General features: G+C 40.1%; 3 protein-coding genes across 3 annotated transcripts; all 3 read right to left on the bottom strand.

Annotated features, from left to right (window-relative positions):
* Window positions 1–303: 303 nt before the first annotated feature.
* LOC105989498 (olfactory receptor-like protein OLF3) lies at window positions 304–8,569 on the bottom strand. Its single transcript, XM_013021589.1, has 3 exons — window positions 8,546–8,569; window positions 5,422–5,644; window positions 304–1,202 (listed from the first exon to the last, which is right to left on the bottom strand). Exons 1-3 carry the CDS (start codon window positions 8,567–8,569, stop codon window positions 304–306), a joined length of 1,146 nt encoding a protein of 381 aa, XP_012877043.1.
* Window positions 8,570–9,463: 894 nt separating this feature from the next.
* LOC105989497 (olfactory receptor-like protein OLF3) lies at window positions 9,464–10,420 on the bottom strand. The gene has a single exon (XM_013021588.1). The coding sequence runs from the start codon at window positions 10,418–10,420 to the stop codon at window positions 9,464–9,466; it is 957 nt and encodes a 318-aa protein (XP_012877042.1).
* Window positions 10,421–15,556: 5,136 nt separating this feature from the next.
* LOC105989496 (olfactory receptor-like protein OLF3) lies at window positions 15,557–16,510 on the bottom strand. The gene has a single exon (XM_013021587.1). It carries the CDS (start codon window positions 16,508–16,510, stop codon window positions 15,557–15,559), a length of 954 nt encoding a protein of 317 aa, XP_012877041.1.
* Between the last annotated feature and the right edge of the window lie 2,193 nt (window positions 16,511–18,703).

The following is an 18,703-nucleotide window of genomic DNA, read 5'->3' as shown; positions in this document are numbered from 1 at the left end:
AAACTATCTTTGGATTCCAGCTGTAGAACTAAGTAATTGTGGAAAGTTCTAGGACAGTGGGGTTTAACTATTGTGAACATGTTAATGGGACATAAAAACATACCCCATGCCACACCCCCAACCACTGAGCCTCCTCCCAACGTTCCTGATTACCGGGGTAAGGTGGCTCACAACTGTCATGTCTGAGCTTGGTGGAGAACAAGAGGCAAAACTCCATCTTCCAAATGGTGCTCCTAAGCCACCCAAGTGTCAGGTTTGTGGTGAATCCAGACAATGGCCCGAATAGTTTCTGCCAGATCCCCTTCACCTCTTGTTCCTTAGGCTATAAATCATGGGGTTGAGCATGGGGGTCAAAATGGCATAGAAGAGAGAGATCAACTTCTCCTGAAGGACAGAAGGGCTGGAGTGGGGCTGGATGTAGGTGAAAATGGCCATGCCGTAGCACAGGACCACCACCGTCAGGTGAGAGCCACAGGTGTGGAAGGCTTTCCGCCGGCCCTCTGCAGACTGCATCTTTAGGATGCTGGAGATGATCTGGATGTAGGAGAGCAGAACCAGGAAGAAGGGGGTCATCAGAAGGACGATGCTGGAAACCATGATGGCAACCTCGTTGGAGGAGGTATCCACACAGGCCAGCCTGACCACAGCTAGAATTTCACAGGATATGTGGTCAATAGACTTGTGTGTGCACATGGGCAGCTGAAAGGCGATGGAAGTGTGGATGAGAGAGTTGATGGAGCCGCTGACCCAGGAGGAGATGGCCAGCCTAGTGCACAGTCCCCCATGCATGATGGCAGAGTACCTCAGCGGGTCACACACCGCCACATAGCGGTCATAAGCCATCACTGCCAGCAGAACAAACTCAATACCACCCAAGGCCAGGGAGAAAAACAACTGGGCTGCACAGCTCAGGAATGGGATCACCTTATGCTCTGCAAGGAGATGCGCCAGCAGCTGAGGAACTATGCTTGTGGCATAGGACACGTCCACCAGGGAGAGGTGGGTGAGAAAGAAGTACATGGGAGTGTGCAGGCGGCTGTCCAGTCTGATCAGAAGAACGATGAGAACGTTCCCCAGCACTGTGACCACGTACATGGCCAAGAACAGGACGAAGAGGGAGACTTGAGTGTCCCGATCGCTGGAGAGGTCGAGGAGGACAAACCCACTCACCCACGTCCCGTTACCTGCTAAAACTTTGAAGACTATTAATTTGCAGAGGAAGTCAGAAGAAAAAAATAAAACAGAAGAAATTGAATAGGCCAAGAGTATTTTTTTAAGAATATGCATTCAAGGGCTTGCCAGTCCCATGTTCAGTGTTAAATCATTCACCAGTCCAGGATCCTCACAGGCTTTTTATGTCCTTGTTCTTCAGCAACAGGCTAGTGCCTTCACAAGGATACCATGTAATTCTTGGGGTCAAGCGCAGGGTCCCCTACAGCCTGAAACTAACGCAGGAAGTTGTAATCATTCTGCAGCTTCTCCATCACCTTTATTCTTGATCAAGGAGAGAACCGTAGTGGATGATGGTAGACAAAAGGACAAATGATGAGAAGACAGGGAGTGGAAAGTTCAAAACCTATCTCAAATATGCCAACTAGATGCAGTACATTAGGGAAAAAAAGGTTTAGGAAGATCAGGTGTTTGTGGAAAGATCAACAGCAAACTTCGTTTTGAAACCTGAGTTTAGTTAGCGAGTATGCAATTTCTGTTTTAAGGATAAGCTATTATAGAGTACAGGCTCCCATTCAATAACTCATAACTAAATGAAAGTTCTAATGTAAATAGTTAAAGGGGAAACTGCTTGTGCATTGAGAGTGAACTACAGTATTGTGTGTGTTTATAGGAATATGTCCCTGGTTTGGTGATAAAGAATCAAATGTGGGCTGGGAATGTGGCTTATTGGTAGAGTGCTTATCTAGTATGCACAAAGTCCTGGGTTCAATTCCTCAGTACCACATAAACAGAAAAAGGCAGAAGTACTGCTGTAGCTCAAATGGTAGAGTACTCACCTTGAACAAAAGATGCTCAGGGACAGCACCCAGGCCCTGAGTTCAAGCCTCAGGACTGGCAAAAAAAAAAAAAGAATCAAATGTGACTTTCCTTCTCTTTCCTTCACAAACATAGACATATATAAGTTGGCTACTTTTAACAGCAACCGCTTGTCTTTGAGATAGATTTTGTTTTTCTGTCTTGGGTGGCCTAAGGGGGAACATCATAAGGGAATCCACTTTTCACTGGTTTTATCTCTTCTACTTGCTTCTGTAAGAGATCTAGTCTTTGAAATAAAAGAAAGCAAGCAAGAGGATATCTTATATAAAAGCATGAGATGAAAGCTGGTGTTTGAAAATCGATCTTCATTGACCAGGCAGAGAATTAGAAGTGGGCACTGGAATGGAAATTCCCTTCTCATTTATTTTGCTCAGCAAACAGTTTTTCAGGAAAGCCATGATAACATATATGGAATTTAGGTATCAGTCCAAAACAGGCTAGCATTTTAAAAATATTCCAGGACTGATTCATTCTTAGGCTCACTCTTGTATTATTATGGACTAAAGGAGTATGCAAAAGAAGGGAAATGGTAGAAAAAAGAGACAGGAGACATTGCAGGAAGAGGCTCTTGGTCAGACAAGGATCTCTGATCTGAAAGAAAAAAACTATCACAACTTCTACTCACTTCACGGTTGCCTTTATCGAAATATGATCTTACACAAAATTCAGATTTACCTACTTCATGTTCAGGTTCATAGCTGTGTTTATGAGTTTATCTTGAGAAAATATTTTTCACAAAATTCATAATCTGCTGCTTTCCTATTAAATTTTATTTTAGAATTACAGATGGTGATATAGAAATACGTAGACACTTGCATGTGAAATATTTTACTGAGATAGATGGTACAGAAATACCTTTCACTGATATTGGTTAATCACATTTTACAACTGAGATTGCTACTTATAGGTTTACAAGAGTATTTGTCTTGATTTGAAAACAAATATTTAAGTATTATTTCTAAATAATACTGGGTTCCCCTTCCAGTATATATATAGTTGGGTTTTGATTCTTATTTGATGATAGATAAACCAGTTATATAAACTATTTATTCTTCAGGTCTAACTTTTCTTATCAGGAAACTAGAGGTTGATTGGTTTGGGGTTTTTTTTTGGCTCTAATTAACTTGTGGGTTTACAGCTCGCTCTAAAACTCCATTCTTTATTGAAGTCAAATAACTTAGGGAAAGTTGGATCTGCACAAGCAAGATTTAAAAAGGACTACAGTTTATATTCAAAAGACTTGTTGAACCACTAAAAGCCAGCGCTGTGTAGCTCATCTTCCCATACAAGGTTGACTTGGGATTCTGGTATTTATACAACTCGAACAGCTTCACACATTTCCTAGATCCCTTCATAAACCATGGGATCTTATTTCACTTTCTCTGCATTGCATCTTCCTCCTATTCAACTGAGTTCAAAGTACACCTCTCTACACATGATCTTAGTATTTGTTTATTAACAAATGATACATATTGTCTGTTCAAAATACAGCATTCAAATGTGATATATTTCTATTGTTCATCTTTGCAGACATGTGGAGGAGCTACTTCTTTGTTCTATGGATTGTAGTGAGCATAGGCTAATTATTGTGATCCTGGTAAGTAAAACATAGTATGTGGTTAAGTGTGATACAATTTAAATATCATCTCTCTGACACAGCTAGAGTTTATTAAGCTCTGTCACTCATGCCTGAAATACATGTTTATTTTGAGCAACGTTCTTTGTCTAAAAGGACTACAAGTGAAATAATACTAAATTGGAGGTTTACATGAAGTATTCAAATTATTATATGAATTATTGTATCAGCTTCATCATTTCCACTATTAAAGACAGTGAAAAGAGTTCCAACAGCCCCAACATGGTGAGGCTTAAGGTGGAGCACATTACTCAGGCTATGGAGATGATGCATTGCCTATAGTTATGTTGGTGATGCCATATACCTGAAGGATGAATTGCCAAAGATTTTTCCTGAGGAAATATATTTGTGCATTATCTTCTGCTCCACTCCATTGAGTCTTTATCATGTTTGGCCTCCTGAGGGGACTCCTCTACAGTCTCAGCTGGGATCAATTCTCTCCTCAATACTGAAGCACAACACAAGAAGATAAGATGTCCAAACTACATATATTCTTTTCCTGATGGTCAGAATAAATCAGAGTCTTACCTGTATATGGTAGAGTTGTCTGTGTCAATTATTCTATCCTTGCAAGAAAGACTCATAGGATCTATGTCCACATAGTTGATTGTTGCACACACAGGTTGCATCCATGATGGATAACAGGATTTCCATCATCCTAACATTTGGGCCTAGAGAATTCCAGGGTCACATAGTCTGGTTTATATCAAAAACAATAAGACAGCTAGCAGTCCTTTAGGTATTTGTTATCTTCTTTCACTTTGCATCTGGTTGATTGGCTTGTGACATAATTTGAGGTCAAATATTGATACCTAATTTTTCAGAATTATTATTTGAAAATTCACATTTGATGATGTATTTATTTGTGGGTTCAATGCACAATTTCTTGACTATTTTATATTTCCTGCCCCATATATCTATGGCACAATTATAGTTTAATTTTTTTCTCCTCCAAGGTTTCACACAGGTTGTTCAGGATGAACCAACTCTGACGCGAGAGACGGGAGACCTCAATTTCTCATCTAGTTCTTAATCCAGATGTTTCATGCCTTAACTATTTTAAACATCATATACATAAACTATTTCTTTTGGGAACAAAGTGAGAATAATTATATATATATATATATATATATATATATACACACACACACACACATACACACACACACACAGACAAATGATTTAAACTTTCTTCCCTGGAAATATATTCCTGCTACCTATTCATGAATATCAATTCTTAATTTTTTTTCTGCTTATGTGGTGCTGAGGAATCAAACCCAGGGCCTCAAGCATGCAAGGCAAGCGCTCTACCACTAAGCCACCTTCCCAGCCCCAATTCTTAATTTTTTTAACCTAGGCTTCTCTTCTGTGTGTCTTCCTAAATATGATACTGAATTTATAAATTGAATTTCCAAGGCTTAATTAATTATAATCCTCTCTGCCCAGGCTGTTTCACTCTTTCTCTGACAATACTAAAGTCCAAACTGTCAAATTCATACTATATGACTATATCTAAGACCTACGCTATTAGAAAGCACATGATCTACCTTTCATACTGTATGACTATACCTAAGACCTATGCTATTAGAAAGCACATGATCTACCTGCATTTTTTTCTGGCACACTTATTCGTGTGGTATTTCAGCACTCATAGCTCATATCTTAGATTCAAAATCCCTGAAAAAAAATCAGATATCTAGGAATGCTGCTCCAGCATACACTCATGTTGCACCCACCTTCGGTCACATCTCCCTTAAGATTTCTCAGATAGTCCTCATTGCCTGGTGATAAGGACGTCTCCTTTCGTCTACGATTGTAATACCAAAAGTGTACCAACAAGCATGCACCATAGAGATTGTCTTGTGCCTCCTGGGTTCCATGAATGAAATCACCTGGGACTAGTTTAGATAAACTCCTGGCGCAAGGTTCAGTGATGCTCTCTGATGGGTTCACACAGAGCTAATCAGAACGGCAATGGCTTCATGGGTCAGGAAAACAGATTCTCTCATTTTTAAATAGAAAAAAGAATGGATGTAATTTTGAAAGTACAGAATCATGCTACCATTTGCTAGCATTTTCTTTATGTTTCATAAATTCTAAAGTGAGCGGGGGAGGAGGGTTGGGTGGATGGGGGGGGAGGATGGGATGGGAAGGGGAAACAAAGAAGGAGGCTACAATGCTCGATAAGAAATGTACTCATTATCTTGCCCATGTAATTGTAACCCCTCTGTACGGTATTTTCACAATTAAATAAATAAATAAACAAATAAATAAAGTGAATCATGCATCCTCTTGTTTATTTATCCTTCTAGGTCCATGCTCAGTAATTCGTCTACACCAGTACCTATGAATCTTCTCAGTTATCTGATTGTCTATCAGCATCCCAACTCTCTCTTCCATTTCTCACTTGCTTATTATTCCCCATTCTTTGTTGCATTTGTCATTCAAATGACAGTTCAGCTATTCAGCTAATGTCTGTCAATTGTCCATTAGTCATCTGTATTCTCCAGTACAACATGTATTAACTTCCTATTAATTTATTCAGTCATATTACAAGGCTTACAGTGTGACCAGTGGTTTTGGCAAAGTTTCTGAAATATCCTAGGTATTTGGGAAGGACACTAGATAGTTTTCCCATTCTTTATACCAATTTGTGTTCAGTACTCCTACAGAATTGAAAGAAGAAGTTGGACTTTTATTTTGTTGTTGTTATGTCGAATTTCACTATGGTGTAGTCTTTAGTCAGGTATCCAGATGTTTATATTACTATTTTTCTTTGCTAATCTGTTGAAAGCAAAGACAAATTTATACTCTAGCTATAGTATTCTGTGTCACTTACTCAAAACATTGGCAAAAGCATTCTTGATTTGATCGCTTCAATCTCTATAATTCAACTGCTCTCTGAAACATCTCTCAGATCCACTCTTTCCATTAGCAGTACTGATTTCCTCTCTAATATTAGCTTTTTCATTTTCATGAGAATCATGCAATCATGTGCCTTTCAAAATGTGGAAACCTTTCTTGTTCTACGCTTCAAGAAGTAATATGAGGGGTAACAATGCTCAACAAGAAACGTACTCAATACCTTACTCATGTAACTATAACCCCTCTGTACAGCACCTTTACAATAAGATAAAATTTGTAAAAATCACTATATTCATTTATTCAAATATCCCAATAAATAAATATAATATGAAACATGTACTACTTACTATAACAAGAAGCTTAGAAAAATGCCAATAACCTTTTTTGCTTAAATGTAAAAGGTAATCAAAGAAAATGGAAAAAAATTGTGAAAAGAAAAAAAGAAGTAATATGAATATCTGCTAGAAATTCTATGAATCCTATGAAATTCTAAGTCCCAGAAGAAAAGTAAACTTAAATTTGACCAAACTTCTGGATTTAGTAGGAGATACAGAGACAAAAGAATATAAAATTACATTCTCGAAATATCATCAAAGTAATCAAAGTGGATAGGAAACCCAACTGACAAATAGAATAAGACTCTATTTTGAAAATTATTCCAAAGTGAAGGCATGACAGTTGAAAAACTATAATTTTAAAGGATTTTCAAAAACACAGTAGATAATTGCCTTTATATGTGTCTGATAGGGATTTTTCTTTTTTTATTTTGACAAGTTGATTCTTAAATGTATAAGGCTTTTTTTAAAAAGTTATTTTCAAAATGTTTTACAATAATCTCCAGTAATACTTTTACAGTTGTTAATTACTGAACAAGAATTTATTTTTAAATAACTTTCAGTGCCAAACTTTCTTAAATAGTTCTACTAAATAACTTTATCCATCTAGAAACCACCTTATTTTGTCCTTGCAACAAAAATACTTTCCTTATTTTGAATAGGAATTGCTAGAATCCCAAGTAACTTAATTTACAGAGAATGTAACTTGTGAAACTTCAGTCCCAATAAAAAGCCTATAAAATAAAAGGGATAGAAACAGAAATTCAACAGATGACATATGAACCTTTAGTCTGTTACTATGAATCCAATAACCACACTCAACATTTCAGAAGATATAAACAATATTCAGCTAAAGACCCCAAATAGGCTGAAGATCTCTGTGAGGGAGAACAGATCATGCAATAGTGTAGGGAGAAAATGTCACCCACAGGGCCACTTGCAGAAGTGAGAACACAACATGTCCACATGTGGTCCTCCTTGGTGACAGAGGTTTATGTGCATTTGTAGCTAACTTTCTCCTTTTAGCTCCTCCTCCTACCTTTGTTTACATGATGTACTCATGAGGAATTTTCCAGTTTAGCATTAATTTACCGAATATTCATATAGAATATTTTAGAAGATGAATGAGAGCCGCATCAGAGTTCCAATCTAGGAGACAGAGGAGGTTTTTTGTCTTTTAAATGCCATGATGGATATTTCTCTCTACCACTGCTGCAGATTTCCTTAGTCTCTCAGTATTAGGATTGACCCATTTGACAAAGACCTGGCCTGTAATCTTTTCTACTATTACTTCATTTGTTAGGGTGATATTTCAAAACTGACACTTTTTCCAAACCATATTTCTGCCAAAAATATTTACTGGCTCTCCATGGCTCTCAGAATAGAGTTTAAAATAATTTGGCATTCAATGATCTCTAGGATATCTGACCACCTGCTTTGTCTCCTCTCTTTATACCTTAGACTTGGATTCACAGCATCTGTGCCCTGACATACTCCCCTCATCGCTACAAGTTTATACAAGTTGTTTCTTAATTGGGGCGTCCTCGGAATAGCTGGCTCTCACATTTCTTTCTCAATCTCAGGGTCCTTGAACAGGGAATATTCTGTAATCACTCTCAATGGGCTCCCTCTAACATGTCTCACAGCACATTATAATTACCTCACCAGTTGACATTCCCGCCATGTAAGTGCATTGTTATCAGAATGGCCCCATAGACAATAGTGCCCAAGAACCATTTATTGACACGGACACACACTTGACAGTCCACTGGGGTCGCTTGATTAGAACCAAGAGAAAGTTGGGTTACATTAACATCTTAGGAGAGGCCTGCTATGTTGCAGGGTTAAGACAGCACTCAAATACAAAATAGGCTTTGGGTAATATAAAGCTACAACTGTGTAGGCACCTGATGCTTTGTGATAGTTCCTTGAAATATTTAATAATTGAAAGTCAAATGAACTAAAGTGTAAGGAAGAAATAGCTACAGCCCGCCAAGTGAAAAATGCCAGCTGTAATCATATAGAGTCTCTTCTTTGTAATTTTTTATTCTTGGCTCAATTATTTTTTTCTACTTGTATAATTTAAGCTTTTGATTAAAGATGCATTCCACACCCTTAACAAGCACACTAAAAGCTTAGCACGCGCGCGCGCGCGCGTGTGTGTGTGTGTGTGTGTGAATATAGAAGAAATACTTAATGCAAAAATCAAGGATTTACATTAATACAGTCAATTGAATTCCCAAGACTTTATATAACTCATATTTAAATTACCTTATTTTACATTAAATCTGCCTGGGAAGTCAGTACTTTCTTGGGGTCTTCTTATGTATTCCATATTATCTCATTTTTTTCTGCTTATTTTCTCCAACAATTCAAAGACTTTGTAGGATTTTTAGATATTAAACTTCAATGTTCTAAGTGGATATCCAAACAAATGATTCACAGTCTTGTGTAATAACATCAGTACACGTTGTATCACCTCGTTTCTGGTTGCCAGGGAACTGCAGATCATGCCTGTCATGTCTAAGTTGGGGAGAACGCAGAGGCAAATTCATTTAATCCAAGTGCTGCTCTGGAGTCATCCAATTACCATTTTTGATGTTAGCCCAGAGAACTGTCCTAGGAGTTTCTGCCAGGCCCCCTTCACCTCCTTATTCCTTAGGCTATAAATCATGGGGTTGAGCATGGGGGTCAAAATGGCATAGAAGAGAGAGATCAACTTCTCCTGCAGGACAGAGGGGCTGGAGTGGGGCTGGATGTAGGTGAAAATGGCCATGCCGTAGCACAGGACCACCACCGTCAGGTGAGAGCCACAGGTGTGGAAGGCTTTCCGCCGGCCCTCTGCAGACTGCATCTTTAGGATGCTGGAGATGATCTGGATGTAGGAGAGCAGAACCAGGAAGAAGGGGGTCATCAGAAGGACGATGCTGGAAACCATGATGGCAACCTCGTTGGAGGAGGTATCCACACAGGCCAGCCTGACCACAGCTAGAATTTCACAGGATATGTGGTCAATAGACTTGTGTGTGCACATGGGCAGCTGAAAGGCGATGGAAGTGTGGATGAGAGAGTTGATGGAGCCGCTGACCCAGGAGGAGATGGCCAGCCTAGTGCACAGTCCCCCATGCATGATGGCAGAGTACCTCAGCGGGTCACACACCGCCACATAGCGGTCATAAGCCATCACTGCCAGCAGAACAAACTCAATACCACCCAAGGCCAGGGAGAAAAACAACTGGGCTGCACAGCTCAGGAATGGGATCACCTTATGCTCTGCAAGGAGATGCGCCAGCAGCTGAGGAACTATGCTTGTGGCATAGGACACGTCCACCAGGGAGAGGTGGGTGAGAAAGAAGTACATGGGAGTGTGCAGGCGGCTGTCCAGTCTGATCAGAAGAACGATGAGAACGTTCCCCAGCACTGTGACCACGTACATGGCCAAGAACAGGACGAAGAGGGAGACTTGAGTGTCCCGATCGCTGGAGAGGCCGAGGAGGACAAACCCACTCACCCACGTCCCGTTAACTGCTTCCATTAAAATATGTGAGTGTTATTAATCTGCAGCAAGAAATAATCAGATGTAATTTAACAACTCTTTAGGAGTATATTCTGCATGCAAATGTCAGTTCTCCTCTTGATCATTCATGAGACCACAATTGCAGATTGAATCCCCTCATACTTTTCAAGTCCACTGTTTTGGAGGCCCAGTGTCTTCATAAGCACATGAATGTGTAAGTGATGAATTAGAAGTGAGTTCACACCACCTCTCCACACCTAGCTACACCAGGATGTGTAGTCTACACAAGTAGACACAGAACCTATCTTAAGTTACCATTTGCTCTCTTCATGATCAATGGAATAACAAGAAATTCAACAGGAAAAGCCAACTTAAACACTCTAAAGGCAAATTCTCAGACAGCAATCTCGTGATATTTATGGCTGCTGTCTTCTATTTTAGAATCAGAGCACTGAGCACCACTCAACTGGTCTGTTCCATTTTAGATCAACCTGAATAGTTGATAGGATTGGCCTTGGGGCCACGCTTCCTATAACAGTGCAGAGTAACTCAGAGGAAAGAACAGATTTTCAAATTACTACAGGACTTTCCAACATGTCGTGCCTTTTATCTTGCTGCATGGTCCCGTATCCCTCCCCTGGTAGAAATAAGAATAATTTCTCATCAGGGGAAAAAAAAGATGAGACCTGACCAACAGGCCACTCGGTCAAACATGGAGAGAAGTGACCACTCCTCTCGTACTATAAATACAGCAGGCTCACATTCTGAAGTCTTCTGATGCTCCTGCCTGAGTTATGTGTTCACCGTATTTAACTGCACTTGCTTTCCCTTGGCACTCTACAGGGAACACTTCACTCACCTTTCCAAAGAAAAAAGGAGCCAAGACATGGTGCTTGGTTATCACTTCTCTTTGTAGTCTTCATTGTCACATTTCCTACCCTACAGCATTGAGTGTATTGTACTTTTACAGCTATCTGAAATTATTTTCTTCATCTCATTGTTGGCTGTGACAACAAATTGCGTTTGCTCTTTATCCGGTATATAAGTGAGTGAAACCCAGCAGGTATGCACAGTACAAAAGGATTTCTCTGTTTCTCATCTTCCACGGATATTTCAACAAAAAAGATCATGTCTGTTATTCATGTCAATATAAAGAGTGCACAAATGGATACCTTCCTACAGCTCCAACATGGTGAGGCTTAAGGTGGAGCACATTCCCCAGGCTACGGAGATGATGCATTTGGTGATGCCCTGTATCTAAAGGATGAATTGCCAAAAAAAATTCCTGAGGAAATATGTTTGTGCATTATCTTCTGTACCACTCCATTGATCTTTGTCATGTTTGGCCTCTTGAGGGGACTCCTCTACAGTCTCAGCTGGGATCAATTCTCTCCTCAATACTGAAGCACAACACAAGAAGATAAGATGTCCAAACTACATATATTCTTTTCCTGATGGTCAGAATAAATCAGAGTCTTACCTGTATATGGTAGAGTTGTCTGTGTCAATTATTCTATCCTTTCAAGAAAGACTCATAGGATCTATGTCCACATAGTTGATTGTTGCACACACAGGTTACATCCATGATGGATAAGAGGATTTACATCATCCTAACATTTGGGCCTGGAGAATTCCAGGGTCACATAGATGGTGGCATATCAAAAACAAGTCCACACTTTGAAAAGACTACTAGCCGTTCTTTATGGGCTTGTTATCTTCTTTCACTACCCATCTGGTTGTCTTCACATCATTTGAAGTGAAATATTGAGAACCAATTTCTCAAACATTAATACTTTTGAAATCTACCTTTTGTAGTTTACTTAATCATGGTTCAAGGTGCAAATTCTCACCCTCTTTTTTTTTTTTTGTCAGTCATGGGGCTTGAACTCTGGGCCTGGGCACTGTCCCTCAGATCTTCAGCTCAAGGCGAGCGCTCTACCACTTGAGCTACAGCGCCACTTCCGGTTTTCTGGTGGTTTATTGGAGATAGGAGTCTCATGGTCTCTCCTGCCCAGGCTGGCTTTGAACCATGATCCTCAGATCTCAGCCTCCTGAGTAGCTAGGATTAGAGGTGTGGGCCACCAGCACCCGGCTTCTCGCCCTCTTTATGCTTGGAACTATGGTATATTTTTACAGTTTCATTTCCTTGCTTTAATGACTTTTCATTAAAGTTTAAATTGAAGCAATCTGGCATGAGATTCTGGCAATCCTAATTCTCTTTCTAGTCTTAATCTGAAAGCTTCACCATTGGCAATTTAACCTTATTACATTTAAACTCTTTCTACTGAGAAAGCAAAAATAATTATGTATATACTCACAGGAAAATAACTTAGATATGAGATTTTTAAAGTAATTGACAATTTTTCATTGCTGGAAATATATTGCTAGATATACTTGAATAGGAATACATAATTACATGTCAATTAACCTAGGTTTCTTCCTTATTTACCTCCCACAAATGTGATGTAAAATTCATTCATCATATTTCAATTCATTCATCCAATTTCTTTAAATATGCAGTTATATTTATAATTGCAATTCTCTTTTCTAAATCTCTGCTTCACTCCTTCTTTCTCTGCCAGTAATAAAGTATGAAACTGACTAAGTCTTACAAGTATGCCTAAAACTCCAGATACTAAAAGACAGCTGATCTTACTGTTTTTCTGGAATGATTAGGGTGGTGGTATTTCAGCATTTGTAGCTCATGTCTCTGATCCAATGTGCCAAAAAAAAGGAAAAGAGTTCAGATGACTAGGAATGCTTCCTCTACATATACTAATATTTCATCCACTCTGTTGACATCTCTCTCAGGGATTCTCAAGTATTTCCTATGGCTTCATGATATGGACATGTCTCCTACATCTAGGGGTGTATTATCAAGCATGTTCCCCACCAACACAAACACGGACCGTAGAATTAAGCGCCTTGGGCCTCCTGAGCTCTTGAAATGAAATCACCTAGGAATGGTTTAGAGAAACTCTTGGGAAGAAGTATGTTGCTGCTCCCAAATGGGCCCAGATACAGACGTAATCACATGTGGCTGTGGCTGAACTGGCACTTGGAGCTAACAGATACTCTTAGGACCTTGCACTGAGTGGTAATTGCTGTCATGACTCGCAAACCTCAAAGACAGGGCCACCACGATGCCCTTCCTCTCCCCGAGGAAGTCTTTTCTCCATCTTTTCATCGCCTCCAAAACTCCTCTGAAGACTTAGGTCATTCTAAAAAGAATCACAGGAGCCAGCTTTGTGCCCCTTTAGGAAGCTTTCCTACAGTACAAACAGGATTTCCCAATACCTCCATTCTAATGAACAGTGAGTGGTCCTGAGCTATTCACTGGATCTGTACTAATAAAACATCCTCTTCATGTATGTCTCCTTGGGTGCATGAGTGTGAAACTCTGTATTTACACAACATAATGGATTCTGTGAGATTTACAAGTACAGATAAATAGGCATGTACTGTTTAAGTTTCAAAATAATGGTTGCTCATCGGAATATTTTAGATTTTTAAATAAGATCTACAAAAAGAGAGTCTTTGATCTACAGGGGGAGAAATGAAGATAGGACTATTTTATCCACTCTGCTTCCTCATTCTTTGACCCTGCAAGCTACATTTTAACACCTTTAGCCTCGCATTTGAGCCCCACCTCTACAACTTCACACAAGGTGTTCCTTACACTCATCAGGATAACTGGCTCTCAGATTTCTATCCCCAATTTAAAGAGTCCTTGTGCAGGAAAACTTCCTCAGGCACCCTCCATGGCTTCAATCTCATTTTAACATGCTTCACAAGGTCATAAAATTGCTTCAGAATCTCTCCTTCCCGCCATGCATGTACATTGGTACCAGGATTGCACCATGTCTGAGAACCATCCATTGACACTACACACAGTTGACACTCCATTGATACTGCTTGATGAGAACCAATAGAATGTTAGCTTACACTGACATCTTTGGGGGTAGATGTGCTTTTACCACAAAAATTTCAGATTGCCTTACTATCAGTATTAAACTCTGTTCAACTGGGTTTCCAGTTTAAACGTCTCCAGCAATGTGTGAACTCTTAGATTTCGTGATAGTGTGTTGATGAATATGAGAACTGAGTGTTACAAGAAAGGAACTACTTAGTCATTCGAGTTGTAATCATGTACTTTTTCTTTTTATATCCTTGCTTTTGTTCAGTTATTCCTTTCTTGTGCATCATTTAGGATTTTTTAAAAAGATGGAGGCCACACTCAAATCCTGATCACCCCGAGTTTATTGTATTTGTGAGGGAAGATGGAAGGAATGCCTAATATGGAAACTTGAAAATTTTTTTAAAAAATGACCCCAACCGGCTTAATTATCTTAACTCTTAAGACCCATATTAAGGGTTTTTCTCATTTTTAAGGCCAAGTGTCAGTGACTTGTGTCTATCAGCCCTGCTAACTAGAATGACGGTTGTGTGAATGTTGTCAGTGAGTACTGAAAACTTAGTTTCTTGGCCAATAATAGCAATATATACAAGCAGTCTTCAGCTATATCTCTATTACAGTAAAAAAAAAAGACATTCATTTGATTTTTTTCTTGATAAATTCCTTTAACACTCACACACACACACACACACACACAAACCACTATACTTACGCTTAGTAACTCTTGACAAAAATACTTAATCTGTCTTGACAATACACACTTCAGCAGGTCTACTCACCCATTCGCTGAAGCTGACTACACAGACCACATCTTATTTTAAGAAAATCTTCAAATGTGAAATAGCATTTTGTTTCCACTGGAAACATCATGAGTTTATTGTAATTGTATCCTACATGCCAATGGTACAAGGTAAGGGCCAGGAGTAGGCTTGTGATTACAACTTGACGAATTGAAAGGGGCCGTAGATATCTTCCATTATTGTCACATGCTAGGAAGGGATGAAGGTGTGAAGTTTCATGACCACAGTGCTCACACCACGGAAGGTGCTGCTATGACATAAAAACACACCCATGTGACACACCCCACATAACTCTTCAGCCTCCTACACAACATCACCAGTACACTTTGTATCACTGCCTTCTGCTTGCCAGGGAAATGCAGCTCAAGCCTGTCACTTATGAGTTGCCTGGAGATCACACAGGCAAGGTGCAGTTTGCCAAGCAATATGCATGAGTCATCAGAATGACAGTTTTGCTGTTAGCCCAGAGAACTGTCCTAGGAGTTTCTGCCAGGCCCCCTTCACCTCCTTATTCCTTAGGCTATAAATCATGGGGTTGAGCATGGGGGTCAAAATGGCATAGAAGAGAGAGATCAACTTCTCCTGCAGGACAGAGGGGCTGGAGTGGGGCTGGATGTAGGTGAAAATGGCCATGCCGTAGCACAGGACCACCACCGTCAGGTGAGAGCCACAGGTGTGGAAGGCTTTCCGCCGGCCCTCTGCAGACTGCATCTTTAGGATGCTGGAGATGATCTGGATGTAGGAGAGCAGAACCAGGAAGAAGGGGGTCATCAGAAGGACGATGCTGGAAACCATGATGGCAACCTCGTTGGAGGAGGTATCCACACAGGCCAGCCTGACCACAGCTAGGAGTTCACAGGATATGTGGTCAATAGACTTGTGTGTGCACATGGGCAGCTGAAAGGTGATGGCTGTCTGCATGAGAGAGTTGATGGAGCCGCTGACCCAGGAGGAGATGGCCAGCCTAGTGCACAGTCCCCCATGCATGATGGCAGAGTACCTCAGCGGGTCACACACCGCCACATAGCGGTCATAAGCCATCACTGCCAGCAGAACAAACTCAATACCACCCAAGGCCAGGGAGAAAAACAACTGGGCTGCACAGCTCAGGAATGGGATCACCTTATGCTCTGCAAGGAGATGCGCCAGCAGCTGAGGAACTATGCTTGTGGCATAGGACACGTCCACCAGGGAGAGGTGGGTGAGAAAGAAGTACATGGGAGTGTGCAGGCGGCTGTCCAGTCTGATCAAAAGAATGATGAGAACGTTCCCCAGCACTGTGACCACGTACATGGCCAAGAACAGGACGAAGAGGGAGACTTGAGTGTCCCGATCGCTGGAGAGGCCGAGGAGGACAAACCCACTCACCCACGTCTCGTTAGCTCTTTCCATCCAAAGATTTTCATCTGCAGGGAAAGTCAGAAACAGTAAGCAATTTTCAAGAACCATAAAAATAGCTCCTCTTGCACATCTGTATGAACTAGCCTTAGCTTTCTTCAAGACACTTGTTAACCTGGATGATGTGCTTTGTTGCAACATGCATTGAATTACTGTAACAGAATGACCCATTAGGACATGCTTAGTGTCGGAGAGATCATTTGTGGTTTGAAAGATAAAGCATCATTAATTTAGGAATATCTCTGTTTATGAACTTACCTCAGGATTCATGAGAAAGGAGAAAAAAGGAAACAACAATCGCTGATAAACTATACTCAGTGTAGTACATAGTTGCATAGTTGTTTTTTTATTATTTTTACTATATTTGGTTGAAAATGTGCATCCAATAGTAGAGAAGCTATGTAGCAAGCATGAGCCCCTGACTTCAGACCAATCACTAAAGGGAAAATAAAAGAATAACTTAAATATATCAACTAGACTCATCTTGGTGAAATGCATAAATCTAATATAAAAAGAAATACCTAAAAGAAAGAAGGCTGTGAAAAGCTCTGAAGTCCAAAGAACCTACATTTAAACTTGGCTTCGTTAAACAGACTTGTGGTGTTGGTTTGGTGATAAACGCAAATAGAAAAAAGTACAACACTTACTAATACAGGTCTGCATAAGGTCCAGTGCAGATAATTTATGGGGAAAGGTCTGTCACACTGCTACAGGAAGAATTACCACGACAATATGGGTATCCTTTGCAACATAACCTTTGTCTGTGTTAGTGGAGATAAAACAACAATCTTGGTTTCCCTTTTACCTCCTCTCCACAGATAGCCTGACAGGTAGCGTTTAAAATGTCTGAATGCCGGCTTAGAAATGACTTACAGCTCAGAGCTGGGGGGCAGGGGTGGGGGAGGGGAACTAGACTCTTCTTAAAGTTTCTTCAACCATAGGTGGGTTGTGAAAAGGGATCTTAAGTATGCTTTTAAAAATTATCTTTGAGTAGTTGTACAAAGGAGGTGGCATATAACAAAGCAGTTTATGGACACAGTACATCTTTAGAAGTGTCATCCCTTCAACCCTTTCCCTTCCTTTCCTTCATTCTGTGGTGCATATGATGAATCCTTGCCTACATTCTCCTTTCCATCCCCCTTCATTCATCCACCCTCCTCCCCTTGGCCCTACCCCTCCTTGCAGGTACCAATTTCCTGGTGTTGATTTTGTTGGGATTTGTTTTAGCTTTCTAAAAGATTATACTATTTGGGTTCTCCACAGAGCCTATTGTATTTCAGTTAATTCATTTGTAACCACCACCCAAGGTATTTACTTATAGATATATGTGCCCAGCATATTTACTTAGAGATTTATAGGTACATTCTATCTACCACAAATGAAGGCAAACATGCAACCTTTGTTTCTCTGGGTCTGGCTTACTTCACTTAATAGAATTGTATTCCAAGTCTTTCCTTTCCTTGCTCCTCAATGGTCAAATGGATGGAGAAAATGTATTACACGTGCACAACAGAATTTTACTTATCTATCAGAATCACAGTTCTTCTTGTCATTCTCTTTTTCCATTTACTACTATAAATAATCTGTCCCTTGGGGAATGACCTCCAAAGAAAGAAAGCAATGGGACCTGTAGGGAGAAGAGAAATCATACATTTAAGTACCTGTCTTCATTGTCAAAGACAAAGCACAAAGAGTTCTTATACATGAACAGTGGAATGGAAAATCTCTTTCTATGTTTTGTTTCAGTAAATGCTTTTTCAGTAAATGACCATGCTATACTATCAATTCTAAACATTAAACTGGCACATTAGAGCTTTAAAGTATTTCGACCTGACTCATCCTTATTGCTTGCCTGCCTATGCACTAATTTCCTTTTGTGAATGTATAATGAAATAAAAGAGGAAGAGAGAGAAAGGAGGCAAGAGGGATTAAGGGTAGAAACAGCAGGTCTTGATCAGGCTATATTACAATTAGTTCTGGGAATACCCATCTCATTATCAATTTGAACTGTCACAGACATTCTTTTCTTTTTGTTGTTGTTGGTCATGAGGCTTGAACTCTGGGCCTGTGCACTGTCCCTCAGATCTTCTGCTCAAGGCGAGTGCTCGACCACTTGAGCCACAGCGCCACTTCTGGTTTTCTGGTAATTTATTGGAGATAAAAGTCTCACGGACTTTTCCTGCCCAG

This window comes from Dipodomys ordii, unplaced genomic scaffold, assembly GCF_000151885.1.
Source record: "Dipodomys ordii isolate 6190 unplaced genomic scaffold, Dord_2.0 Scaffold56, whole genome shotgun sequence".
Lineage (NCBI taxonomy): Eukaryota > Metazoa > Chordata > Mammalia > Rodentia > Heteromyidae > Dipodomys > Dipodomys ordii.
Note: the sequence above shows the minus strand (reverse complement) of the source record. Positions and strands in the feature narration are given on the sequence as shown.

Coding starts and splice junctions, on each gene's coding strand:
- LOC105989496 (XM_013021587.1), bottom strand. CDS start 16,510: ATGGAAAGAGCTAACGAGACGTGGGTGAGTGGGTTTGTCCTCCTCGGC.
- LOC105989498 (XM_013021589.1), bottom strand. CDS start 8,569: ATGGCGGGAATGTCAACTGGTGAG. Junction 5,645..8,545: donor CGGGAATGTCAACTGGTGAG/GTAATTATAATG, acceptor CGTTCTGATTAG/CTCTGTGTGAACCCATCAGA. Junction 1,203..5,421: donor TAAGGGAGATGTGACCGAAG/GTGGGTGCAACA, acceptor GCAAATTAATAG/TCTTCAAAGTTTTAGCAGGT.
- LOC105989497 (XM_013021588.1), bottom strand. CDS start 10,420: ATGGAAGCAGTTAACGGGACGTGGGTGAGTGGGTTTGTCCTCCTCGGC.